Raw genomic sequence first — 27,453 nt, forward strand, 5'->3', positions numbered from 1 at the left:
GCACGCTATTACTGAGAAATTGCTCACTCTGTCATTTGTACCATATCATTCTAAAATAAATCCATTGGAATATTAATATTGTCGTTACATTTTAGTGTGTGGTATATGGAGCAGTATAAACAAGTCATTGTCTGTATGAAATTTTAGTTTGTACTGAGTTCGCTAGTGCTTTTTGTGTAGCCTGTTGTAAAACTAGGCAGATATCTAGATGAGTTGCTGTACCCCCTGGAAGATCTCTGCGTCCCCCTGGTTGAGAAGCACTGTTGTAAAACACTTTGAGAGCTACAGGTGGAAAGTGTTGGATAAAAGCTAGGGATTAATATCATTATTCCTGTTAGTCGTGGCTCTAATGTTCTTTTCCAACCCCTGGGCTCTAGTTTAAGGGAACACAAGGAGCTGAAAGACCAGAACGAACGGGAGAGGACTTTGCTGCAGGAAGAGAACAGTAAATTCGCCCAGGAACAGGAGAGGGTAAGAGGAACTTGAATCTCTCCATTTCTCCAAGGTGGGCTTGATTTGGATCTTCCAGAATTAATGGGGCTCAGCCTCTTGCAATCTGGTTGCTGCTGGGTTGCATGGCTGATGTGCTGCGGGCTGTACTACTGGCTGCTGTCACTGGGTAGCTGCAGGGGCTGCATCCCTGCAAGGTGCAGTACCGCCTGATGCCACAGGGGGCGTCTCCTGATGGGAGAGAGCTATGGTCTGCCCGCTGCAGTCAGAGGGATTGCACGTGGGTTGCAGGTAGCAGAGGGAGGGGTCCTGGAGCAGGGAATGCAGGCTGCGGTGGGGCTATTGGATCTTAGCCCCCAGAGCAGGGCCGGCTCTAGGCACCAGCTTACCAAGCAGGTGCTTGGGGCGGCCACACCAGAGAGGGGCGGCACGTCCGGCTCTTCGGCGGCAATTCGACAGTGGGTCCCTCACTCCAGCTCGGAGCGAAGGACCTCCTGCCGAAGTGCCGCAGATCGCGATCGCGGCTTTTTTGTTTGTTTGTTTTTTTGTTTTGGGTGGGGGGTGGCCACTTGGGGCGGCAAAAACCCTGGAGCCGGCCCTGCCCCAGAGGCAGAGTACATGGTCGCTGGAATCCCTGCAGCATGTGGGAGGAGGCACAGAGCCCTACCCCATGCCCTAGCTGGTACCTGAGGGCCGGTCTGTCTCATCTCATTGGCCAGCAGAGCAAGCTCTGCCCTGTGCTTGGAGCTGTACATGAGCAGCTGTTTGCAATGGTGCACCACAGCGTGAATTGGCCCTGAAAAGCCCAGGAACGATTCTGCATGGAGCACACTCTACTGGCAATTTAAATAGCTGTTGTGTGTAGACAGAGCTCTCCCATGTACAGCACACTCTCAAGATGCTCCTTAGCTGGCTATATACAGATCTCTCCCATGTGTTGTAGCCGACCACTAGCTCTGCTGTAGTTAAGGCTGAAAAGCTCTTTCTGTTTAAAGGTCAACTCTATCAGGTGCTGTAAAATTCACATGCTTAATTGAATTGCCTTGAAATTTGGTTTGTCTCATGGGGGCACAGGGTGGGGTTAGTGATCCAAATTTGGGGGCATTCAAACGAGGTTCCTGAAATACAGCCCCCCAATCCCCCAGCATTTCTTAACGTTGACACTTTTCCACCAACTTTGATTGTGCAGATCTGGGGCTCAAACTGTGGGTCTGATCGTCTCAAACACTTGCCATTTATCCCTGCTAGTGCATGGCATTGGCACCCACTGCTTTTTGGGGGAAGCAATATTGAAAATGTTCTTTGGAAAAGAGTTAAGCTGTCTGACTAGACGCGTGCTCTGAATGCACTGCAACGTATGTGTGCAGAGAGAATAGCCAAGAGGGTTTCGAGTCATTCACTATTCACGTGACCTGGATGGACCAAGGGGACATGCTGTGGGTACTGAACCTGAGCATACACCTAGGCAATGTGCATTTAAAACCTGCTCTGCGGAGAAGTCAGAGAAAGATTTGCCGCCTCCATCCAAGGAAGGGTAGCGAGCCGAGGTTATTTGGGGAAATGGAATCTGAGAACAGCAGATAATTAGGAAAATGCATGTGCCTTAATTCTGGATGTCCTGGTTTCCAGAGGTTTGAGTTTTGCTAAATTCGATGTTCCGGAACAGCAAGAGATCAGCCGTAACTCTGCATTAGCCAAGTTTTTGGCCAGTGACTAGAGCACGCTCGGGACACTCCGCGAACAAGCTAGCTACATGTGGACAGACCTAGCTCTCATGGCACCCAGAGTTAAAAGAATAGGAGGGATTTGAGGGGAGGGGGGAGGTAGAGCTGGCCGAACTTTTTCCACCAAAACTTTTTTTCAGTGAAAAATGCAGATTCAGGCAGATGGAAACATTTTGTGAATTTGGGTCAACTTCAGCCAATGGTTTTGGCTGAAATCAAACAAATCAAAAGCTCCAAAACTTGGAACATGTTGACTTGTTGATGTGAAATGAATTCTTATGTGAAATTACCTTTAATTTTATTTAAAATAACATTTCAAGGGGGGAGAGGGACTTGACAATGACACATTTCAATTGACCTGAAACAAAACTTTTTTGACTTTTTGAGTCGTCGAAAATTCCAAAAAAACTTGGTTTTTGGTCGACTTGCTACAAAGTTTTTCCTGATATTTTGGAACTGCGAGGGGATGAAAGCCCATTCTCCACCCAGCTCTAACTGCAGGGTCCTTCCTCCCAAGGTCCCTGCGGCATTGTCTTCCTCTCGTAGGGTGACCAGATGTCCCGATTTTATAGGGACAGTCCCGATTTTTGGAGCTTTTTCTTATGTAGGCTCCTATTACCCCCCACCCCTTGTCCTGATTTTTCACATTTGCTGTCTGGTCACCTTACCTGTTCGCAGCTCCTAGGCCAGGTGGAGAAGCTAAATACAACCAACAGGCAGCTGGAGCAGGAGCTGCGCTCACTGGAGGACCGGAGAGAAACAGTTACTAACTGGGAGGCCCAGATCTCTGACATTCTGAAGTGGTATGAGCCCCCCATGCCGAGCCGGGTGGTCCAGGGATTAGAGCCCCAAGTAGGGCTCACTGTGTGGTGGGATGAGAGCACACAAGGGTTATCCTGCTCTTAGAATGAGACAGCATCCCATTGTACCAGGGAACAACAGTATAGCCTGGGAGTCAGGACTCTAGGTTCTGTTCCTGGCTCTGGGAGGAGAGTGGGGTCTAGTGGTTAGAGTAGGGGGGCTGGGCTGGGAGTCAGGACTCCTGGGTTCTATCCCTGGCTCGGGAGGGGAGAGAGGTCTAGTTGTTTGAACAGGGTGGGCTGGGAAACAGAACTCCTGGGTTCTATTTCCAGCTGTGTTGCTGGCTGTGTGACTTGCCCCAGATCACTTAGCCCTCTCATCTGGTTGACATGAACGTGTTGGGCTGGGGGCTCCTTTCCCTGGGATTGGGAAATAGGTTGCAGGGGCAGATGCTGCTGCCACCTTGGTCCCACTTGGGTTGGTCTAGCTGGCTCCTGGCAGGGCTTTCTCCTGACTCTCTCTCCCACTCCCCCAGGGTCAGTGACGAGAAGGAGTCCAGGGGCTATCTCCAGGCTCTGGCCACCCGGATGACCGAGGAACTGGAATCCCTGAAACACATCAGCACAAAAACCTCAGGCGCCAGAAGCCCGGTACAAGCTCAGCGGGGTTGCATGGGGCTGGATTGGAGCCAGCATGTATCTGGTGGGGCTGGATTGCAGCCCCATATCCCATTCCCCACCCCTCTGAGCCAGCCAGTACCCTGCCCTGGTGCTGGGATTGGAGCTGGCACCCCCTAGAGGGAAGGCTGGGGGTCCCATTCCCTCTGATCCAGCTAGCCCTGGGGTTTCCCTGCTCCTAGCTCAGCCCTTCCTGTCTCTGAATGTGAAGGACAATCACTGGAAGGCGAGGCGCCTGCAGAAGATGGAGGCCTCGGCCAAGCTGGAGCTGCAGTCAGCGCTGGAAGCCGAGCTCCGGGCCAAGCAGGGTGTCCAGGAGGAGCTGACTGAGATGAAGGGTGCACACCTGGCCACCGAGCGGTGAGGCGGGTGGGGAGCTGATACTTGTTAGACGGGGAAGGGGTGGGAGTCCCATGCCTTGGGACACTTGCCAGACAGCTGGGGGACTGTCGGTGGCTGAAATGGGACTAGAACCAGGAGTCCTGGCTCCCAGGCTCCTCCTGCTCTAACCACTAGATGCCATTGCTGTCCCAGAGCTGGTACTAGAACCCAGGAGTCCTGGCTCCCAGGCCCCCTGCTCTAAGCACCAGATTCCAGTCCCCCCCAGAGCTGGGGATAGGACAGAGGAGCCCGCAGCCCCCTGCTACAATGGCTAGACAATGCTGCTGCTTCAGCAGTTTTCACCCCCTGAGATGTTCATCAGGGTAAAATCTGTCTGGGGAGGGGCTGGCGCCTCTGCCAGCCAGCATTGTGCTGCCCTGGCCCCGTGGCACCTTTGGAGCAATAAAGACAAGGGTTTCCCTTGTTGTTGGGATATTTTGACAAGGAAATTGCAAGAGGCCGAGGCGCAGAACCAGGCCCTGCATCTGGAGCTGGAGAAGCTGAAGGAGGAGCTGAAGGTCAGGTCTGTGGAAGGTAAGGCCCTGGAGTTTCCAGCCTGGCTGAGTACACATGCAGGATGGCTGCTATGTGGTTACTGCTCTAGCCTGGGGTGCCCCAGCTGAGATTGAGGGGCCTTGAGGGGGGATCCCTCAAACGAGATCAGGGACACCCCACTATGCCAGGGGCTGCATGGACCCTCCGATTTAGATCAGGGGGGCTGTCCTTGGTGCTGCTCAGGTCCACCCTTGAACGAGGTCAGAGGCTTGCCCGTTGTGCCAGACACTGCATGGGCCTCCCTGACCAAGACTGGGGGACCCAGTTGTGCCAGGCGCTACACAGACCATGACCGAGATCGGGGGGGCCATGATGTCCCGGGCACAGAACAGACCCTTGGTAAGAGAGTCCCTGCCCCCAAGAGCTCCAGGCCTAAACAAAGGGTGGGAGGGGCAGCGGAGGGGCAGAGAGGAGAAGGGACTCTCCTGAGGTTGCTGGCAGAGCCAGGAATAGAAGCCATGTGTCCTGTGCCCTCCTCACTAGCTCCACTCGCAGCTTGGGCAAGTCACAGAGTTACTCTGACCTCTGCTTTCCCACCTGTAAAGTGGAGAGAAGCCATCTTTTGTCTGGCCAGGCTGTCAGCTCTGGGGGACTGAGACTCGCTGTGTGTGCAACGACTGGCGGGGGGCATTGTGGTGGGCACTTGGCTCAACCGGGGTGGGGGAGGCCTGTGTGGGGGCCCACCCCGATCTCATTTGGGGTCTAGAGATGCTATTGTAATAATTCAGTGATGGTGGGACACACATAGAAGTGAAAACTCCCAGTTCCCAGCCCTAACCAGCACATCATGTTCTCATTGACCAACGCAGTGGTTCTGTGAACTGGCTACTGTATGTGTCTGTGTGCTATTGTCCTTTGCTGGATGCAATGGGAACTTCTCCACCATGTGTCAAATCACCTGTACTGCTAGCAGCTAATGGGGGATTCTCCTTTAGCACAAATAGGTAGGATCTGTGCTTTTGGGAGGGAGGAGCTGGGATCCACTCTGGGCCATAAACAGGTGGATGCTGAGGTGTTACAGTGCTGTGTGTGAATCTTTCTCTTTCTTCTAGGCACAAAACAACAGGGGCCGCTAATTCCCTTCCTATCATTCTGGAGTGCGGAGGTGCGTCTGTCAGGCTGTGGCTGGAGCAGGGCGGGCTGGGAGTCAGGGCCCCTGGATTATATCGAGGGAATTAAGACTCCTGGGGTCTGTCCAGAGTTCTGGGTGGGGAATAAGGTTTATCGGTTAGGTTACGGGGGCTGGAAGTCAGGACTCCTGGGTTTTATTCCTGGCTCTGGTCTCTCAAGACATTGACACAGGGGACTTTGTGCTTTAGCTGCGTGCACTGATGGCCCCATCCATTCGGGGGAATTAATAGCTCCTTGATTCATATGGTGCCCTCTAGTGCCACTCTGGGGTCAGCACTGCCTGCAAGGGAACAGCGCCCCCTACTGAGCAGCCACCCCATTCCCTCCAGCACAGCTCCCCCTAGTGCCATACTGGGGCCAGCACTGGCTCAGAGGGGAGAGCGCCCCCTAGTGCCATGCGAGGCAAGCACTGACTCCATGGGAGAGCGTCCCCTGCCTCGTTGCCTTACATGCCGCAGCAGGGTGGGTTTGCATGGTGCTTTTTCTTTGGCAGAAGGATGCGATCAGTTTTGGGAGCTCCCCAGACACGCAGGAGAATCGGAGATCGGCTGAGGAGGCCCAGCTGCGCCCAGAAGGGAGGAGAAGCCTCCGAGCCAACGTGAGTAGTAAATGCTAACAGCCTTGCTGTGCGATGCCCCACCCCCAGTGAGAGGCTCAGATGGAGGATGTAGCTCTTGGCTCCCCAGGGCTTACACTTCTACCCCAGCCCAACCCAGGGCAGTCTGTCCCCAGCTCGGGGAGGGGAGTGGAGTGGAGTCGAGTCTAATGGGTGGGAGTGGGGGGCTGGGAGCCAGGACTCCTGGGTTCTATCCTACTTCTAGGAGCAGGAGGGAGTCCGGTGGGTTAGAGCAGGGTGGGGTTCGGCGGCAGGACGCCTGGGTTCTATTCCCAGCTCTTCCCCAAATTTGATTTGGAAAAAGTCACTTACTTGCAGCTCCTTTTGAAATGTTTCCCTCCGAGCTCTCTGTGCTGACTCTGCCCTCTCTATCCTTGCATCCTCACAGCCGGCTCTGGCCAAACCCCCAGCACAGGTGGCTGTTGCTGCAGAAGGGAGCAGCTCAGGTGCACTCAAGGTAACCTGGGGTTTGTGTATGCGTGTGTTTGCTCTGTTGTGTGGGGGAGGGCATGGAGTGTGTGTATATGGGGGTATTTTAGTTGTGTGTGTTAGAATGGGGGTTGGGGGCTGGGAGTCAGGACTCCTGGGTTCTAACCCCAGATCTGGGAGGGGGTGGGGTCAGGTTGGGAGCCAGGATTAAGTGTTGTGTTTGTGGCATTTCAGGGTGTGTTGGTACTGTGTGCGTGTGTGTTTTTTGTTTGTTCATGAGAGAAGGTGTGTGTCCAAGTTCTCTCCGTGTTTCAGGTGCATGTTTGCAGTAATGATATGTGATTGTTTGTGCTGCTACGTAAGATCAGAGCCTTCTTCATTTCCACACTTAGAAATCATCTGGCTGGTGTGGCGCAGTGGCTGAATAGTTCAGGTGCTTGGCTACAGCCCGGGAATTTGTAGGTTCAAATCTTGCTCGATCTCACCCAGACAGGCCACCTTCGGTCCACCCAGCTATAACTGGGTACCTGATCCATCAGGTTAGGGGAGCCAAGTGTGTTTGGATGTGGTGCTAGCCCGTGTGTACCGTTGGCTAGGGAAACTGACGGACCTTAACCACATCATCCTGATGGCGCAGGTTGGACTTGGTCTATGATTGAGTGTATGTGATAGTTGGGGTGTGTGGTACACGTATCTAGGCATCTTTGTGTCTGCACACGTGGCTAGCAGAGAAATCCTCTCTTGCCCTTTTCTAGTGGATTTACGTAAGTGCGTGTGTGGCATGAATCTGTGTTTATATAGACATGTGGTTGTGTTTTCTCTCTGGCATATGGCGTGAGATACATGTGAAAATAGAGCATTTATGTAGCGAGGATTTGTTGTGTGGTGTTGGGGTGTCCATATGTTTGGTGTGGGGTGTGTGTGTGATGGAGAGGATTTATACCATGGATTGTGTGGGTGTGTGTTTCCTGTGTGTGGTGGTGTGGGTGAGTGTGTATATACTTGCCAATGTCAGATAAACCCCAACTAGTCAGCTGTTGTGGGGGTATTTTTGCGCACACATTATTATATTGTGTGTTGCATTCGCTTTGTATGTCTGCCTGTTGCATGGCAGGGGGTGTTTGGGTATGTGTGCACATGACATAAATCCCCTGGAATTTCCCTGATATTGTATTTTTTTTCTGCGTGTGTTGATAGTGTGGGGGTGTGTATTTAGAATGCCCAGAGTGTGCGGTATGTAGGTCTATTACAGATGTCTTGTGTACATATGGGATGTTCTCTGTATATGAATGTTATGAGCATGGAGGTGTATGTGTCAGTGTGTTGTACAGTTGTATGCTGTGAACATGGGGATGTGGCATGTGCGCCTGATGTATGTGTGGTGTGTTTGTTGTACACTTGTATGCTGTGTGTGCAATATCTCTCTATGGGTGTATTTAGGTGCCCATGGGGCTGTGCTGTAGGTATGGGATGAGCTGTGTGGGTGGTTAGTGTGTGTGTTTGTGTAGTGCATTGTGTAGGTCTGTGTACACACATCAGACAAATGCCTGTTTATCCCCCTGTGTCTCTGGCTTCCAATCCCTCCCCCACTGCAGATCGAAACCCCTTTTTGTTGTTTTCCCCCCATTTTCCAGCCAAAATCTCACAGCTTCAAGATGCGGAGCTTCACTGTGCCCACCAAATGCACGCGCTGCACTGCGCTCATGGTGGGGCTGCTGCGCCAGGGCTACGCCTGTGAGGGTGAGTGAGGCCGGGCTGGCTCTGCCCCGCGCGGGCCCCGTTGCAATTGCTTCCCTGAGGTGAATTCCTGAATGGGGCTAAGCACTGGCCTCTGAGCCTAGAACCCGGGTCCCCACCAGGCTGGGCATTGAGTGCTGAGCCATGGGACTGGTACCCAGGTCTTCTACCAGGCAGGGCACTGGGGCCTGGCACCTGGGTCTCCTGTCAGGCAGGCTTGGATGCTGGGCCCTGGGGGGGTGCCTGGGTCTCTGGCCCCTCTCCCTGCATCAGGTGCCTGTCAGAGTCCGTCTCCTTCCCCTCACTCATGCCCCGCATCCTGGCTTCTCCCTGCAGCTTGTAACTACGTCTGCCATGTGTCCTGCGCTGGGGGCATGGCCATCTGCCCCACGCCCCCCGAACAGCTCCGGAAAACCATGGGGGTCAACCCGGTTACTGGGACAGGCACAGCATTTGAGGGGTATCTGTCGGTAAGTCCCCCCACCCTCCGTGGGTGCCCTGTGTCAGGCTGGCTTTTGTCTGATGTGGCGTGGCAGAGATGATTCTGCGAGCACGCTTCCCCCAATCTTCTCGGCTGTGGTGAATGTGGTTAAAGCAGGGGCACAGAAGTCAGGACTCCTGGCTTCTCTCTCCAGCTGTGGGAGGAGAGCTGGGTCCAGTGGGTTATCACAAGGTGTCTGGGAGCCGGGACTCCTGGGTTCTATCCCCAGCTGTGCCACTGATGTGCTGTGTAACTTTGGGTAACTTGCCCTCTCTGTATCCAATTTCCATATGACAGTCACCCTGTCCCAGGGGAAACTGAGGCAGGGTCAAGCCCTGCTGGGTCCTATTAACACCCGGGATGGTGGGCCAACAACAGGCCAAATCTTCCTGTGGCGAATGGGGCTGTAACCGTCTCCCCTCCCCCATCCCCGTAGGTGCCGAAGCCGGCGGGGGTAAAGAAGGGCTGGCAGAGGGCATTCGCCATGGTCAGCGACTTAAAGCTCTTCCTTTACGATGTGCCAGAAGGTCGGGGCTCCCAGTGCGGTGTCAACGTCATGCAGGTTGTGGATATGAGGTAGGGAGGGGCACGACTGGTCCCCGCAAAATGCAGGGAAAGGGCTTGAAGTGCCTTGTTGGTCAGACCCTTGAGCCCACCTAGCCTTGCATCCCTCTCTGTCATCGCAGATCAGCCCCTGGGCCCAGCCAGCCTGGTAACCCGCCTCCTACCATCCTGGCTCAGACCCCTGGGCCCAGCCAGCCCGGTATCCCCCCTCCTGCCTCGTGGGTCAGACCCGTGGGCCCAGCCAGCCCAGTATACCCCCCCCTGCCTCATGGGTCAGACCCCTGGGCCCATCCCACCCGGTTTTCCCCCCCTCCATCCCTCGTCTCAGATCCCTGGACCCTGCCAGCCCGGTATCCCCCACCCTGCCTCCTGGCTCACATCCCTGGGCCCAGCCAGCCCGGTATCCCCCCTCCTGCCATCCTGAGTCAGACCCTTGGGCCCATCCCACCCGGTATTTCCCCACCCCCCGCCCCGCCCCCACCTCCTGGCTTAGAACCCTGGGCCCATCCCACCTGGTATCCCCAATCCTGCCGCCCCAGCTCAGACCCATGGGCCCATCCAGCCCAGTGTCCCTCCCTTCTTTGCCTTCCTGGATCAGACCAGCGGGCCCAACTAGCCTGGTATCCCCCCAGCCTCTGCTGCCCCAGATCAGACCAATGAGCCCACAGGACTGAGTTCAAGGCAAGAGCGCCCCCTGCTGAACCCCTCTTCGTGTAGCATAATGTCACTGTTGCCCCAATGGGTTTACCACCCCTCCAGATATGGATCACTGCTGGGTGAGTCGTCGAGTTGTCTGCTTTCTCCCCAGAGCTCATGTAGGTTGTGATCCTGGTGTCTGGGAAAGAAACTTCCGCTCCCTCAGGGTTTCCAACTGTATGAGCTTTATTCACTAAACCGAATAATGAAGCAAAAAGCATGACGTAAATAATCCGTGTGAACGGGTTGATACCAAATCAACGGACGTATCAGATTAATTAAACCATATGCATAGACAATAAAGCCAGAAGAGATCAATATGATCATCTAGTCTGACCTCCTGTGTCACCCAAGCTGTAGGCCAGCCCTGAATTAATTCCTGTTTGAACTAGAGCAGATGTGTTAGAAACTCACCCAACCTTCATTTAAACATTCCGAGTGATGGAGAATCCACCCCAGCCGTAGATCAAGTGTCCCAAGAGTTCATTCCCCTCACTGATAAACGTGCACCTCATTTCTAGTCCGAATTTATCTAGCTTCAACTTCCAGCCAGTGGCTCTTGTTTCACCTTTGTCTGCTAGACTGAAGAGCCCCATCCTATATAGACTGTGATCAAGTCATCCCTCAACCTTCTCTTTGTTAAGCTAAACAGCTTGAGCTCCTGGAGTCTCTCACTGCAAGGCAGGTTTTCCAACCCTTTAATCCTTCTCATGGCTTTTCTCTGACCTCTCTCCAATTTATCCACATCCTGCTTGAATTGTGGGCCCCAGCCCTGGGCCCAGTACTCCAGCAGTGATCGCACCAGGGCCAAATACAGAAGTAACGGAACCTCCCTATTCTGAGTCAAGATTTCTGTGTTTCAAATAAACCAACAATTCTGGAGAGACACCACCTCGTACGTGGGAAGAGCAGCAGTGTTGTTTAGCTCTCGGCCCCTCAGTGACTGGGCTTTACCAGGTCCAGTGCCACTTGACATACACACATTCTGGTTGAACGGCTGATATTGGGAGGCTGATATCAGTTCAGGTTGAAGCTAAGGCTGAGGCTACACTCTGATGCCAGTGAAGGCAGCGTGCCCAAACCATGGGCGGTAGCAATCTCTTTCCCCAGCACAGGGTTATGTAGAAATGTCAGGCTGGAAGGGGCCTTGAGAGATCATCAAGCCCAGCCCCCTGCGCTGAGGCAGGACCAAGTAAACCCAGAACATCCCTGACGGATGTTGTCCAACCTGTTCTGAAAACCCTCCAGTGATGGGGATTCTGCCATCTCCCCGGTAACCTGTTCCATCCTGGAAGTTTTTCCTAATCTCCCACCTAAATCTCCCTTGCTGCAAACCAAGCCGAATGCTCCTTGCCCCACCCTCGGTGGACACGGAGAACAATTGTTCCACCGTCCTTCTTGTAACAACCTTTTACCTATTGAAGGTTGTTACTAGGTCCCCCTTCAGCCTTCTCTTCTCTAGACTGAACGTGCCCAACAGATCAGGCTTTCTAAACCTCGGATCGTTTTTGTTGCTCTTCCCAGCCCGGACACAATACCCCAGCTGAGGCCTTGACCATGCTGAGCAGAGCAGGACAGTGACCTCCTGTGTGTAACTATCATGGGGTGGCTGGTCTCTTTAATGGGTGTTGGCCCTGTTTAGGGCTTCTTTAAGGGGAATGAACCCATCTCAGCCAATTTGTGAGCAATTAACTGCCTAGGCTGGCAGCTAATTGACTAATGAGCGCCTGGCTGTGCTAAAAGGCTAGCAGAGCTCAGTTGGAGGGGGTGCTCTTCAGGCCATGGTGCTGCTAAGGAGAGGCGCCCCCACAGAAGCTAGCAGGCGGAGGACATCTGCCGGCTCACCTGAAAACATCATTTATCTGGATTAAAAATTGAATCCGCTTGAAAATTTCCCCGTGACATGTTTGTCCAACTGAAAATGCTGACACTTCCCAGGGCAGGGAGCATGTTGATTTCAACACAGTCTCATTGCAGGGGGCGTGGGAACAGTATGTCCATTAGCTTGGAACATTCCATTTTGACATTTTTGGAATGGAACATTTCAACCTTGAGTTTTGAAATGACTTTTTGTTTAAAAATCACTTTCTAAAAAATAAATCAATACAAGAAGTCAGAATCCAACTGAAACATTTTGATTTCTTTAAACTACATTTTTTGAAGATTATTTATTTTGTTGAAAATTTTATTTTGCGGAAAGCTTCATAGTTTGTTGTTTTTTCCCCCAGTTTTGCACTAAAAAAATTTGAAATGGTGAGAACAGAAATTGCACGTCCTGTCCAGCTCTATTATTAATACAGCCCCTCACCCAAGTAATAGAGGCACGTATGATCTTTTAGACAAAGAGGTGGAGTTGTTTTAGGTGTTTGAGAAATTAATTTGTAGTTGATGTTCTCAGATTCTGTGGGTTCTAGCCCCCATAAGAACATGAGAATGGCCATACTGGGTCAGACCAAAGGTCCATCCAGCCCAGTATCCTGTCTTCCGACAGTGGCCAATGCCAAGTGCCCCAGAGGGAGTGAACCTAACAGGTAATGATCAAGTGATCTCTCTCCTGCCATCCATCTCCAACCTCTGATAAACAGAGGCTAGGGACACCATTCCTTACTCATCCTGGCTAATAGCCATTAATGGACTTAACCACCATGAATTTATCTAGTTCTCTTTTAAACCCTGTTATAGTCCTAGCCTTCACAACCTCTTCAGGCAAGGAGTTCCACAGGTTGACTGTGTGCTGTGTGAAGAAGAGCTTCCTTTTATTTGTTTTAAACCTGCTGCCCATTAATTTCATTTGGTGGCCCCTAGTTCTTATATTATGGGAACAAGTAAATAACTTTTCCTTATTCACTTTCTCCACACCACTCATGATTTTATATACCTCTATCGTATCCCCCCTTAGTCTCCTCTTTTCCAAGCTGAAAAGTCCTAGCCTCTTCAATCTCTCCTCATATGGGACCCGTTCCAAACCCATAATCATTTTAGTTGCCCTTCTCTGAACCTTTTCTAATGCCAGTATATCTTTTTTGAGATGAGGAGACCACATATGTACACAGTATTCAAGTGGGCGTGCCATGGATTTATATAAGGACAATAAGATATTCTCCGTCTTATTCTCTATCCCTTTTTTAATGATTCCTAACATCCTGTTTGCTTTTGTGACTGCCACTGCACACTGCATGGACGGCTTCAGAGAACTATCCACGATGACTCCAAGATCTCTTTCCTGATTAGTTGTAGCTAAATTAGCCCCCATCATATTGTATGTATAGTTGGGGTTATTTTTTCCAATGTGCATTACTTTACATTTATCCACATGAAACTTCATTTGCCATTTTGTTGCCCAGTCACTTAGTTTTGTGAGATCTTTTTGAAGTTCTTCACAGTCTGCTTTGGTCTTAACTATCTTGAGCAGTTTAGTATCATCTGCAAACTTTGCCACCTCACTGTTGACCCATTTCTCCAGATCATTTATGAATAAGTTGAATAAGATTGGTCTTATTCAATAGGACTGACCCTTGGGGAACACCACTAGTTACCCCTCTCCATTCTGAGAATTTACCATTTATTCCTACCCTTTGTTCCCTGTCTTTTAACCAGTTCTCAATCCATGAAAGGATCTTCCCTCTTATCCCATGACAACTTAATTTACATAAGAGCCTTTGGTGAGGGACCTTGTCAAAGGCTTTCTGGAAATCTAAGTACACTATGTCCACTGGATCCCCCTTGTGCACATGTTTGTTGACCCCTTCAAAGAACTCTAATAGATTAGTAAGACATGATTTCCCTTTACAGAAACCATGTTGACTTTTGCCAAACAATTTATGTTCTTCTATGTGTCTGACAATTTTATTCTTTACTATTGTTTCAACTAATTTGCCCAGTACAGACATTAGACTTACTGGTCTGTAATTGCTGGGATCCCTTCTAGAGCCCTTTTTAAATATTGGCGTTACATTAGCTATCTTCCAGTCGTTGGGCACAGAAGCTGATTTAAAGGACAGGTTACAAACCCTAGTTAATAGTTCCGCAATTTCACATTTGAGTTCTTTCAGAACTCTTGGGTGAATGCCATCTGGTTCTGGTGATTTGTTACTGTTTAGTTTATCAATTAATTCCAAAACCTCCTCTAATGACACTTCAATCTGTGACAATTCCTCAGATTTGTCACCTACAAAGGACAGCTCAGGTTTGGGAATCTCCCTAACATCCTCCGCCGTGAAGACTGAAGCAAAGAATCCATTTAGTTTCTCTGCAATGACTTTATTGTCTTTAAGTGCTCCTTTTTTATCTCGATCGTCCAGGGGCCCCACTGGTTGTTTAGCAGGCTTCCTGCTTCTGATGTACTTAAAAAACATTTTGTTATTACCTTTGGAGTTTTTGGCTAGCTGTTCTTCAAACTCCTCTTGGGATTTCTTATTACATTTTTATACTTAATTTGGCAGTGTTTATGCGCCTTTCTATTTACCTCACTAGGATTTGACTTCCACTTTTTAAAAGATGCCTTTTTATCTCCCGCTGCTTCTTTTACATGGTTGTTAAGCCACAGTGGCGTTTTTTTAGTTTTTACTTGTGTTTTTTAATTTGGGGTATACATTTAAATTGGTTTCAGAGTAGCAGCCGTGTTAGTCTGTATCCGCAAAAAGAAGAACAGGAGTACTTGTGGCACCTTAGAGACTAACAAATTTATTAGAGCATAAGCTTTCGTGGACTTCTTCACCACTTCTTCGGATGCATATAGAGCATCCATTTATACATTTAAATTGGGCCTCTATTATGGTGTCTTTGAAAAGTGTCCATGCAGCTTGCAGGGATTTCACTCTAGTCACTGTACCTTTTAACTAACCTCATTTTTGCATAGTTCCCCTTTCTGAAAATAATTGCTACAGTGTTGGGCTGCTGAGGTGTTCTTCCCACCACATGAACGTTAAATGTTGTTATATTATGGTCACTATTTCCAAGTGGTCCTGTTATAGTTACCTCTTGGACCAGATCCTGCGCTACACTCAGGACTAAATCGAGAATTGCCTCTCCCCTTGTGGATTCCTGTACCAGCTGCTCCAAGAAGCAGTCATTTAAAGTATAGAGAAATTTTGTCTCTGCATTTCTTCCTGAGGTGACATCAGGGCCGGCTCCAGGGTTTTTGCCGCCCCAAGCGGCGGGGGGAAAAAAAAAGCTGCGATCGGTGACAGCTCAGCCGCACCACTTTCTTCTTTGGCGGCAATTCGGCGGCAGGTCCTTCCCTCTGAGAGGGGCCGACGGACCCGCTGCCGAAGAGCCGGACGTGCCGCCTCTTCCCTTTGGCCACCTCAAGCACCTGCTTGCCAAGCTGGTGCCTGGAGCCGGCCCTGGGTGACATGTACCCAGTCAATATGGGGATAATTGAAATCCCCCACTATTATTGAGTTCTTTATTTTGATAGCCTCTCTAATCTCCCTTAGCTTAGTCACTATCATTGTCCTGGTCAGATGGTCAATAATAGATCCCTACTGTTATAATCTTATTAAAGCATGCAATTACTATCCATAGAGATTCTATGGAACATGTGGATTCATTTAAGATGTTTACTTCATTTGATTCTACATTTTCTTTCACCTACAGTGCCACTTCCCCCGGCCCCGCATGACCTGTTCTGTCCTTCCGATATATTTTGTACCCCAGAATGATTGTGTCCCATTGATTGTTCTCACGCCACCAGGTTTCTGTGATGCCTATTATATCAATATCCTCCTTTAACACAAGGCACTCTAGTTCACCCATCTTATTATTCAGACTTCTAGCATTTGTGTACAAGCACTTTAAAAACTTGTCACTGTTTATTTGTCCCCCACCCCATCCACACTCTCTATCAGTCACCTGCTCTCTCTTTTTTGTTCTTGATGCCCCTCTGCTGCTGTTGATGGGGAATAGGAGCAGAGGAAAATTCAGAGAGGCTGGGGAGGTCATGGGCAGAAGGTTTTTATAACCAGCAGAGCATGCTCCCTTCCTTGACATTCTTCCACTTTCAACAAATAGCAGCAGAACTCAGTGGCAAAACGTGTGCCTCGTCCACACTGAGGCTAAAAGCCTACTACTGCTACCAGTTACTTTAATTTGGCGGGGAAATGCAGAAAAACCATGAATGGCTGAAAGTTAAAGCCAAATGGATTAGAAATAAGCTACATTTTTTTTCACAAGTGTGGGTGATTAATCTTTGGAACAAACTCCTAAGGGAGGTGGTGGATTCTCCACCTCTGAATGTCTTCAGATCAAGCCTCGCTGCCTTTGTGGAAGATATCCACAAGCGACTGGGCTCCATAGGGGGGTAACTGGGTGATGTTCTCTGGCTTGTGCTGTACTGGAGGTCAGACTAGATGATCAAATGCTCCCTTCTGGCCTTAAAATCTGTGACTGTAGTGAACAAATCTACATCCCTCTTCTTTCCCAGGCTTACAGTTGCTCTGTGGGGCACAGCAGCTGACACTGGGGTGTTGTAAGGTGCAGCTGGGAAGGCTGCACTGGTTGGTGCTGATGCCTCTCGTCTTCTCTTTAAAGGGACGAACAGTTCTCGGTGACGTCGGTTCTGGCCTCAGACGTCATCCATGCCAGCAACAAGGACGTGCCCTGCATATTCCGGGTAAGTCCTGGGAGTCGGGACACTTACAATCTTGGGTCAGGGCCAGAGCAGCAGAGCTCTGCAATGGCGTCATTCCAGCCCGGGTCACATGACTAAGTCTGGCAAGTTCCATCTCAGTCGTCTTGTGTGTCAGATCCTTATTGCAATGGGCAAGTGCTAATCGGTTATATCAATGGTGCAGAGCTGGCATCATTGCATTTACTCCAGGAGTAACTGGCATCAGAATCTGGCCCTGGCCCCATTGTAGTAAGGGCTTGATCCCGGATTGACCCAGGGGAGCTTAGATCCGAATCTGGCCCTGAACCCACTGCAGTTGGGAGGTGACCCCAGATTGACTTTGTGGGAGCTGAGCTCCGAATCCAGCGCTAAACATCTGCATCTTTTAGAACAACGCTAAGCTGCCCTCCCCTGCTCCCCATAGATCACATCCTCCCAGTTGGCCACGCCCCCCACCACCAGCTCCCTGCTGCTCCTGGCTGACAGTGAGGCCGAGATGAAGCAGTGGGTGCAGGTGCTGGTGGAGCTGCACCGGATCCTGCAGGAGAACCGGCACCAGGACCGCTCCGTCTATATCCTGAAGGAAGCCTATGACAATGGCCTGCCGCTAATACCACAGGCCCTCTCCGCTGCTGTCATTGGTGAGCTGGCATAGGAGGCAAGGACAGATCACCCAGGGAGGACAGTGGAGTCTGCTGGGTGAGGGGAGGGGTTGGGAGCCAGGACTCCTGGGTTCTATCCCGGCTCTGGGAGGGGAAGTGGGGTCTAGTAGGTTAGAGCAGGGGGTGACTGGGGTGTGGGAGGGTCAGGACTCCTGGATTCTATTTCTTGCTGTGTCACTGACTTCTATAACTTTGGGCAAGTCCCTGTACCTGCCTTTGCCTCAGTTTCCCCCTTTGTAAATGGGGAATAATAAAACCCCTCAGCTTCCTAGGGGGTATTGCCGTCTGAGAGCAGTCAGGGCCCACAGGGAGGAGCCAGCCAGCCTGTGCAGCCTAGCCTTTTCCACGTCCAGGCTGCCTCGCTCTGAAACTTGTCCCTGTCCTGCTTGCAGACCGGGAGCGAATCGCGCTGGGAACCGAAGAGGGGCTGTTTGTGATTCATCTGCACACCAATGGTAAGAGCTGTCACGGGCTGAGTTCACGGGCGTATGGGGAGGGGGGTTGGAATGAGACACGCGTGCAGCTGGGTGGGTCCGGGGCCCAGCACGGGGAAGAGTTGGCTGGCCTGACTTGGCACTAGTTAAGGCTCTGGATCAGATTCTGATCTTGGTTCCACCCTGGTGTAAATCTGGAGCTACCCCAGAGAAATCCTTGAGGCAGACTGGATTTTAGTTATACTGCTTGTTATATATAAATGGCTAGTAAATCTGGCGTAGCTGCACTTAGGTCAGTGGACTTAAGAGCACATGTTATTGTTGGTTACAAACTGGAGTAAGTCAGGAGTAATTCCATTAAGTAATTCTGATATATAGATAATCTGTTATGAACAGGGGGGTACATCTTGGGTATGAGACAGATTCTGTTAAATCTGGTGTGAATCTGGAGTGACTTCACTCAATGAATTGGGTTTAGGGACGACGTTTTGATTTCAGTGACCGAGGTTTAAGTCTGGAGTAGTTCATTTTGAGATAATTAAAACAGAGCTGGTCTCTGTTACACATTGGTATAAATCAGGAGTGACTCTATTGACTTCACTGGGCTCAGAACTGCATTCTGACCACGATTACATGCTGTCTGAAGTAGCTGTCAAGTTGTTGAGCCAGATTCCAGCCTTGGTCACAAACCTGGTGTAAATCTGGAGTAGTTGCACTGAAGTCACTGGAGCGTATTCTGATTTCAGTTACACACTGGAGTAAATGTGGAGTAATCCATTCTAGGTAATTAAGCCAGATGCTGATCTGACTTTAAATGCTGGTATAAATCAAGATTAATTCCACAGAAGTCCATTATACACTGACTTTATTTTGGACCATTGGGTCAGACCCTGACATTATACATGAATCTGATAGAAGTCCACTGAGCCAAGTTCTGGTCTCTGTTACAAACTGGTGTAAATCTGGAGTCACTCATGGAGTCACTCCAGATTTACACCAGTTTGTAACTCAACAGAAGTCCACTGAGCTAGATTCTGATCTAGGTTACAAACCACTGCAAAGGGAAAGTAGCTCATGGAGTTAATCAGGGTCACTCTGGGTTTACACCTGTTTGTAACTCTGCCAAGCCAGAATCTGATCTCCGTTACAAACCAGTGTGACTCCTTGAGCTACTCTGGATTTAATCAGGGATTGCTCCAGATTTACACGGGTGAGTAGCTGAGATAAGTATCTCCCTTCCCAGTCAACCTCCATAGCACTCTGGCAATGCAGCCCCCCTGTGACTGTACATCTCTGACTCTCATCCTTTGTCTCGGTTTGCAGAGGTGCTCCAGCTGGGTGACTGCCGGCGGGTCCAGCTGCTCCTGGTCTCCCCCCAGGCCCAGGTGCTTTCAGTCCTGTGCGGCAAGAACCACAGCGTGCGCCTCTTCTCCTGGGTCGAGCTGGAGACGCCAGAATCCCCGGGGACCAAGATCGCCGAGACCAAGAACTGCCAGACGATGGTGTCAGGGCTGATCTGCCGGGGAACCACCTCCGTGCTGTGCGTGGCCTCCAAGCGCCAGGTGCTGTGCTACCAGCTCACCCACTCCCGGCCCCACTCCCGGCGCATCAAGGAGATCCAGGCCCAGGGCTACGTGCAGTGCTTGGACATCATGGGCGACCGGCTCTGCGTAGGCTACCCCTCGGGCTTCTCCCTCTACCCCCTGCTGAACGAGGGGGCTCCCGTCCACCTGCCCCACCCCGAGGACCCCCGTGGAGCGTCCGTGGCCCAGATGGAGGCCCTGCGGGCAGTGGAGGTCAGCCTGAGTGAGCTGATCCTGTGCTTCAGTGGGTTGGGGCTCTACGTGGACGGGCAGGGCCGGAGAACGCGGCAGCAGGAGCTGATGTGGCCGGCGACCCCCCTGAGCTGCTGTGAGTGGCGGGGCTGTGGGGTCAAGGGCGGTTGGGGCAGGCAAGGGCAGATGGGGGTGGTTCCTGCTCTCAAAGATGCTGCATGCAGGGAGCAGAGGGGAGCTCTGTTCTCTCCAGCAGGGGCAGCAAATGCCCCATCACCAGAACCGGCTGCCCCAGATCACATCCGTGAGGCCATCTGGCCTGGTAGCTTCCCCCTCCACTCACCTTCCACCCTGGATCACACCTGTGGGTCCGTCTAGCCCGGTATTGTCACACCACAACCCTCTGCTGCCCCGAATCAGACCTATGGGCCCATCTAGCCCAGTATCCCGTCTTTGACAGGCCAATGACCAGATGCCCTCTAGTGGGCACCCAAGGGAACTGACAGCTGTACTGGCTGGGATTTGCATGCAGGTTTAAAATGCCCTTGGTCTCTCAACTCCTAGGCTACAGCGCCCCCTACCTGAGTGTGTTCAGTGAGAACGCCCTGGATGTGTTTGATGTGCGGAAGGCTGAATGGATACAGACAGTCCCTCTGAAGAAGGTGAGGCTTTTAGGGGGAAACAAGCCCCGGGACCCAGGATTTAGCCAAGTCTGGGGTGAATGTGGGACGGATAGGCCGATAAAGCTCAGCAAAACTTTTCTTGGTTCATTCTTATTTTAATGGACTATTTAATGGGGCTGGGAGCCAGGGTTCCATTCGCAGCTCTGGGAGAGGAGCAGTTTCTAATGGTTAGAGCCGAGAGGGCCTGGGAGAGTTCCTGGTTTATATTTCCAGTGCTGAGAGAGGAATGAGGTCTAGTGATTGGAAAAGGGTCATGCTGGGAGCCTGGGTTCTCTTTTCGGCTCTGCCACCATCTCTCTGTTTGAAGTCTGGGCACCTGCCATAACCTCCCTGCACCTCAGCATAGGAGGTTGCGATGACCTGCCACCCACCAGCTCCTTGGGAACAGCAGCCTTCTGGGAATGACTCTTATTCTCTTACTCAGGTGCGGTCCCTGAACTCCGAGGGCTCCATCTGCACCTATGGCAGCGAGAAGGTGCGCCTGACCTATCTCAGGAACAAGTCTGCAGGTAACCACCCACCCCCTTCTGCTCCCTGCTCCAGGCCGCCCAGTCGGAACACTGGGGGGCTCAGCCCCAGAGCGGCTTCCCATCTCATTTACACTGACCGCAATGTGGACTAGAGCCATTGAAGTCAAGGGAGCTACTCCCGATTGGTGCCAGCTCCAGGCACTGGCTGCTGTCAGAGATGGGATACCAGGCGATGTGGGTTCATGGGTCAGTTCTGGTTCTGGCAGTGCGCCTGGGCTGCTAATCTTACTGCCATCTAGAATTCCATACAGCAGCAAATACTAGTAACATTATGGTAGCAGTATTATGGCAGCTCCTAGAGGTCCTATTAGGGTCCTATTATCATGTGCACATTATTAAAACTATTACGGTAGCACCTAGAGCAGTGGTTGCCAAGCTTTTTAAGTTGTCCCCCTCCCCTCCCCGCCCCTAATATAATCTCCCCGGCCCTCCCAGGAGCCGTAGTTGGGGCTGCGCCCGGGAGTGGAGCCGGGCCATGGTTGGGAGCCAAGGCCGGGTGCAGGGCGGTGGCCGGGGCCGTGGCTGGGCCACAGTCAGGAGCTGGGGGGTGAGGCTGGGGGCAGAGCGGCGCTCCCTTATCACGCTGCCCCAGACCCGCCACGCACCCTCCCAAATCTTCCTCTGCGCTCCGCTGCAGGGTGCGCCCCACAGTTTGGGGACCACTGATCTAGAGGCACCAGAGAGAGATCAGGGCCCCATTATGTGCTCTCCATTATTAGTAGCTTTATGATAGAGTCTAGCGGTCCGAGCTGAGACTGGGGTCCCATTGCTAATATTACAGTAGTGCCTTGTGGCACTGACCGAGATTAGGGGGCCCCCTTGTGCCGCACAGTGAGAGACAGTCCCTGCCCGGAAGGGCTCACAGGCTGAATGGACACAGCTGGGAAAGGAAACAGAGGCGCAGAGGGCGGAAGGGGCTTGCCCCAGGTCAATGGCAGTCTCGGGAATAGAACCCAGGACTCATGAGTCCCGTTCCAGTGCCCCAAGCCACTAGCCCAGGAGACCCGGGCACCTAGTGGCTGAATTGTGTAACTGCAAGTAGACCCATTTTCGCAACCTCATTTCGCCCCTCTGCTCCAGACCAGGACGAATTCAGTGTTCCCGAGACCACAGACAACACCCGGCGGCAGCTGGTGAGGACCAAGAACAAGCGGAAATTCTCCTTCCGTATATCAGCAGAGGAGCGACAGCAGCAGAGGAGGTGAGGCCAGGGTGGGGTGTGGGGGAGGTGTGTGTGTCCTGCACTATCTTCCTGTTCTCACCCGGAAGCCTGGAGGGTGACAGAGGCTTGTCATTCCATCCTAGCTAGCATGGTGCACATGCTGTTTGTATTCATGGGAATACTGTACGGATCACGGTAGTGCCTGTAGCCCTCAATCCCGATAAGGGTCCCACTGTGATGTGTGTGGTGTTAGTACTATTACGGTAGTACCTTCAGGCCTACAACTCATCCTTTCTGGTGCAATGCAGATGGTCCCTGCTCTGAAGGACTCATAGGCTGAGCAGACAAGCAGATAGTTCTCACCATGTTATGGGGGGGAATCTGAGGCATAGGAAAGGAAAAGTGACTTGGGCAAGGTGACGCAGGAAGTCTGTGGCAGAGCCAGGAACTGAAGTGAGGTCCTCTGAATCTGTGGCCAGCACCTTAAGTCCAGTGGCAGAGCTAATGGGGGCAGGGAAGTGACTGCCCCACTCCCCCCCAAAGCCATCAGGTGTATGTATGGTGCCTTTCCGAGCACGTTACGCAGGTGACAAACGGAGGTGTACAGCGTGAATGTTCACACAGCTGGAGAGCCTGACCCGCACTCACCCCCAGTGGTGGCTCCTGTCCAGCCAGGCTGGGTCCGGCTCCTCATGCTGGGTGCTGCGATCTGGGGCACTGGGTCATATCTGTCAGCATGTCGTCCCCCCTTCCCCCATGTGTCTCTGTCTGTCAGCATGTCCCCCCAGGTGTCTGTCTAAGCATGTCCCCCACCCCCATGTGTGTCTGTCTGTCAGCATGTCCCCCACCCCCATGTGTGTCTGTCTGTAAGCATGTCCCCCACCCCCATGTGTGTCTGTCTGTAAGCATGCCCCCCCTGCTGGTGTTGCAGAGTCCACGGTCAGGGCATGCTCCAGCTATTCTTTGTTCCTCTCTGTTCCCCCTGTAGGGAGATGATGCGAGACCCCAGTGTGAGGTCAAAACTCATTTCCGGCCCAACCAACTTTAACCACCTGGTGCACGTGGGGCCGGGCGACGGGCAGCACCGGCTGCAGGACCTGCCCATGGTGAGCACTGAGGGGGTGGCAACCCGGCCAATGAGATGCTGCCCAGGGCAGGGGTGGGGCTACAGCCAGCTCTGGGTTTTCAGAGAGGGCAGGATCTTCTGCCAGGGTAGAGTTTACCAAAATCTAGCCCTCGTGATCGCAAGAGACCCTACAATAACAAGCCAGCCTGGGTGAGCTGGAGCAACCCTACAATAACAAACTTGCCCTTTCAGTGAGCCTTTGGTGACCCTACAGTGACAGACTGTCGCCGGTGGGCGCTTGGTGACCTGATGGTAACAAACCACCCTGGGCTTGGAGGTGTCACCTCTTTGAAGGGATATAAGCAAACAACGAGAGGGGTGTGGCGGGAGGGGTTACCTGGCGAGCACCCTCTGCCTCTGCTCTCCGTCCTGCTGATGTCCCCACGCTGAGCCGGGCTCTCCCCCCGCCTCTGTGCTTCCCCTTTCTGGGCTTTCAGCGCTATGCTGATTGTGTCTCGCAGGCCCAGGAGGAGAAAAGACGGGAGTCACAGGCCAAGCTGCGTCGGCGCAGCTTCACCGAGACCCGGCACCCATCGTCCTCGGGCAGCGACACCGCCCTGGGGGACTCTGCATCTGGTAAAGGGATCCCACGACTGGAGGGGGAATGAATCAGGGAGGGAGACACCTCTCAGGTCCTGTCTGGCCCAGAGTGGGATTACTTTCCCAGGGGACAGCAAGTCCTGTGAGACTAGCTGTGCTTCTCTGCTCTAACCACTGTGGATCGTTGCATCCCCATGCACCCCAAATCCCCTGAGGCCACGTTCAAAGACCCAGAATTGCAATGGGACCCTGAGCCCTTTAGAACAGGACAAGGATTCCTAGTGGCTAGGGTGGGAGGCATGGGAACCAGGACTCCTGGGTTCTATCCCAGGATTTAGGACCCAGGCTGGTGGTGGTCCCAGATTCCCTGTGCAGTAGCTGGGAAGGTTTGCACCAGCCAGTGACTACAGCTCTCTGTTCCCTTGCAGCGAAGCGTAAGTCGGGCAGCTCCATCTCTGATGACTCCTTCACCTCCCCACAGGGCCTGTTCACAGGCACTGACATGCTGACGGAGGTAAGAGACCCCAAGCAGCCAGACCTGGCTGAGGGACAAGCCTCCCTTGCCAATACCCTCAGCATCACCCCACTGAAAGGTGAGGGGCTGCAGCACCCTAATACTTAAAGCTGTTTTTCAAGAGACAGCCTGGTTTGGTAGTGAGGGTCCTGGGCTGCGAGTCAGGACTCCTGGGCTCTGTTCCTGGGTCTGCCACTGACCTGCTGTTTGGGCAAGTCCCTTCCTTTCTTGGTGCCTTGATTCCCCTTTCACCCTTTGTCACCTCAGACAGCACAACGGGGCCCCGATCTCAGAGTGGGCCTCTAGGTGCTACTACTGTAGCACTGGTCCACTGAGGCAGGACCAAGTAAAACCAGAGCATCCCTGACACCTGTTTGTCCAAACCATTCTCAAAAACCTCCCATCACAGTGATTCAAGAGCTTACCTGCCCTTAGAGTTAGAAAGTTTTGCCTCATATCTAACCAAATCTCCCTTGCTGCAGATTAAGCCCATTACTTCTTGTCCTCCTCCCCATCCTCTTTATAACAGCCCTTAATATATTTGAAGACTGTTACCCGGTCCCCCCTCTGTCTTCTTCTCTCAAGCCTAAACATATCCAGGTTTTTAACCTTTCCGCATAGGTCAGGTTTTCTAAACCGTTTATCATTGTTGTTGCTCTGCTCTGGACTCTCTCCAATTTGTTCACCTCTTTCGTAAAGCCCGGCACCCAGAATTGGACACAGCTGAGGCCTGAGCAGTGCTGAGCAGAGTGAGACAGTTACCTGTTGTGTCTTACATGCGGCACTCCCATTAATACACCCCAGAATATTAGCCTTTTTCACAGCTGCATCCCATTGTTGAATCACATTCAAGTTGTGATCCACTCTAACCCACGATCCTTTCCAGCAGTTCCGCTGTCCAGCCAGTCATTCCCCATTTTATAGTTCTGTGTTCGATTTTTTTTCTTCCTGAGCGTAAAACTTTGCACTTGTCTTATTGAATTTCATCTTGTTGATTTCAGCCCAGTTCTCCAATTTATCAAGGTTGTTTTGAATTCTAATCCTGTCCTCCAAAGTGCTCGCAACCCCCACAGCTTGGTGTGTCATCCACAAGTTTTATAAGCAAACTCTCTATTCCATTATGCAAGTTATTAGTGAAAATAATGAACAGTGCCAGACCCAAGACAGGCAGACCCCTGCAGGACCCCACTAAATGCATCCCCCCAGTTTAACAGTGAACCATAGCTAACTACTCTTTGAGTTCAGGTTTTCATCCAGTTTTACAGTAATTCCATCTAGATTCCATTTCCCTAGTTTGCTTTTGAGAATGGCATGTGGGACTGGCTCAAAAGCTTTACTGAAATCAAGATAAATCCCATCTTCTGCTTCCCCCTAGCCACTAGGCCAGTAACCTTGTCAGGGAAGGAAATCAGGTTGGTTTGGCACGATTTGTTCTTGACAAATCCATGCTGGCTATTTCTTAATCTTCTAGGTGCTTACAAACTGATTTTTTCTAATTTGTTCGAATATCTTTCCAGGTATCAAAATTAGCCCGACTGGTCTGTAACTCCCTGCGTCCTCTTTGGTCCCTTTTTTTCAAAATAGGGACTTCATTTACCCTTCCCCAGTTCTCTGTGAGCTGACCCGTCCTCCATGAGTTCTCAAAGATAATTGCTAACGGTTCCAAGATTGCTTTCACTTAGTTCCTTAAGCATCCAAGGGTGAATTTCATCAGGCCCTGCTGACTTGAAGACATCGAACTTCGCTAAATATTCTTTAACCTGTTCTTTCCCTATTTTGGCCTGTGTTCCTTCCCCCTTGTTGTTAATATTAGTTGTGTTGAGTATCTGGTCACCGGGAATGTTTTTAATGATGAAGCAAACAATAACTGTCTTATGGCCCCGATTTTGATTGGTGCCTCTGGGTATTTCTGTAACCCACATGGTGGTAATCACAGGCTGCCCTGCTGTGCCAGTTCCTTGCTTTTGGTGGTCCCCCTCCACCCTAACTCTTCTCTCTCTCCTTGCAGATCTCAGATCAGACCCGCAGCCTCCACCTCTCTGTCAGCTCCAGCCAGGGGAGCTCCAGTTCTTAAGGTGGCAGGACGGATGCCACAAACCACATGATAATCTGTGTATTTTAGCCGGAGACACCACAAGGTGCTGTAATGCTGCTGCCACCGCCGCCGTCAGTGGAACATTCCCCTCGCTGAGGCTGTGCTCTGCAACTGGGGAATTTGTCCATCCTGTATTGAAATACATAAATGTTGGTACCAAAATATCTCCACCTGATCTCCCCTATCTCTCTGCCCCCCATGCATCACCCAAAAAACCTTTGCCCCGGGACATACCACTTACTGTCTCTGAGACACCCCTGTAGAGAGAAGAAGCTGCAATCCGCTAAGTGTTAAAAGAAGTGAAGAAAGATCCCCCTCACACATGCATGCTTTCACCAGGGAGAATAGCGCCGCCTTGCTGCATTCCGTTCTTTGCCTCTGGATAGCGCAGTGGGATGATGCCCCAAGTGGTGAAAAGCCTGAAAGGAAGCAGGTGAAGGTGCACCCTAACTTACCTGGGGAGTCGGAGCTGCATCGCCTGAAGAGCACACCCTGCTGGCCATGGGTGGTACTATCACAGTACCTGGAACCACTAGAGCAGAAAGCATCAAAGATCGTGGTGGGGGTGTTGCTTCTCCAAGAAATCCCCAAATCCTAGCAGCCATCTGAATCAGGGACGGATTCTGCTTTTTTTTTTTTTTTTTTTTTTTTACTGCTGTTTAACAGAAATTAGTCCAGCTTGGGCCAGATTCGGATCTCAATTATCACCTGTATCGATCCATTGGCGTAAATCTGGTTTCACAGGGCTCTATCTGGATCGTCTTGTGCCACTGTATATCCAGGGTTCTTTTTGAACTACTCAGGGATTGGGTTGCTTTGCTGAATGGTCACGACATTGTTTAATCCTGGTTGTATTTCCTTCAGTGTTTCCTTAAACCTTTCATAGTCCTGCAAGAACCAAGAGATGCTGAAACCAAAGATTATCTATTTCCATTCAAAGGAAGGGGAGAGAATCCTTCCAGGAATTCAAATTCTGGGGGACACTTATTTAAAGGTACAGGGTGGGTCAAAGACCGGATTTATTTAGGAAGCAAATGTGTAAATAATTGGACAACTGCACCATTAAATGCTGTGCAAAGA

The 27,453-nt window shown here is 51.5% G+C and overlaps 1 protein-coding gene across 3 annotated transcripts in view; it reads left to right on the plus strand.

The window, feature by feature from the left end:
• Positions 1 to 27,453, plus strand: part of CDC42BPG (CDC42 binding protein kinase gamma) — a 66,041-nt gene extending 38,588 nt beyond the window's left edge. For 2 of the 3 annotated variants that reach the window (XM_024100331.3, XM_065553037.1), the window contains exons 15-36: positions 378 to 471; positions 2,853 to 2,977; positions 3,511 to 3,625; positions 3,864 to 4,012; positions 4,479 to 4,567; positions 5,641 to 5,693; positions 6,213 to 6,317; positions 6,724 to 6,792; positions 8,399 to 8,504; positions 8,838 to 8,971; positions 9,419 to 9,558; positions 16,774 to 16,855; positions 17,277 to 17,493; positions 17,907 to 17,969; positions 19,272 to 19,859; positions 20,288 to 20,385; positions 20,831 to 20,915; positions 22,017 to 22,137; positions 23,087 to 23,204; positions 23,686 to 23,800; positions 24,193 to 24,278; positions 26,287 to 27,453. In XM_024100331.3, the coding sequence (XP_023956099.2) occupies positions 378 to 471; positions 2,853 to 2,977; positions 3,511 to 3,625; positions 3,864 to 4,012; positions 4,479 to 4,567; positions 5,641 to 5,693; positions 6,213 to 6,317; positions 6,724 to 6,792; positions 8,399 to 8,504; positions 8,838 to 8,971; positions 9,419 to 9,558; positions 16,774 to 16,855; positions 17,277 to 17,493; positions 17,907 to 17,969; positions 19,272 to 19,859; positions 20,288 to 20,385; positions 20,831 to 20,915; positions 22,017 to 22,137; positions 23,087 to 23,204; positions 23,686 to 23,800; positions 24,193 to 24,278; positions 26,287 to 26,352 (2,818 nt within the window). In that variant the 3' untranslated portion in view covers positions 26,353 to 27,453. The remainder of the gene's footprint in view (positions 1 to 377; positions 472 to 2,852; positions 2,978 to 3,510; positions 3,626 to 3,863; positions 4,013 to 4,478; positions 4,568 to 5,640; positions 5,694 to 6,212; positions 6,318 to 6,723; positions 6,793 to 8,398; positions 8,505 to 8,837; positions 8,972 to 9,418; positions 9,559 to 16,773; positions 16,856 to 17,276; positions 17,494 to 17,906; positions 17,970 to 19,271; positions 19,860 to 20,287; positions 20,386 to 20,830; positions 20,916 to 22,016; positions 22,138 to 23,086; positions 23,205 to 23,685; positions 23,801 to 24,192; positions 24,279 to 26,286) is intronic. The other variant, XM_065553036.1, reaches the window with a different exon arrangement.

The sequence above is a fragment of the Chrysemys picta genome, chromosome 7, assembly GCF_011386835.1.
Source record: "Chrysemys picta bellii isolate R12L10 chromosome 7, ASM1138683v2, whole genome shotgun sequence".
NCBI lineage: Eukaryota > Metazoa > Chordata > Testudines > Emydidae > Chrysemys > Chrysemys picta.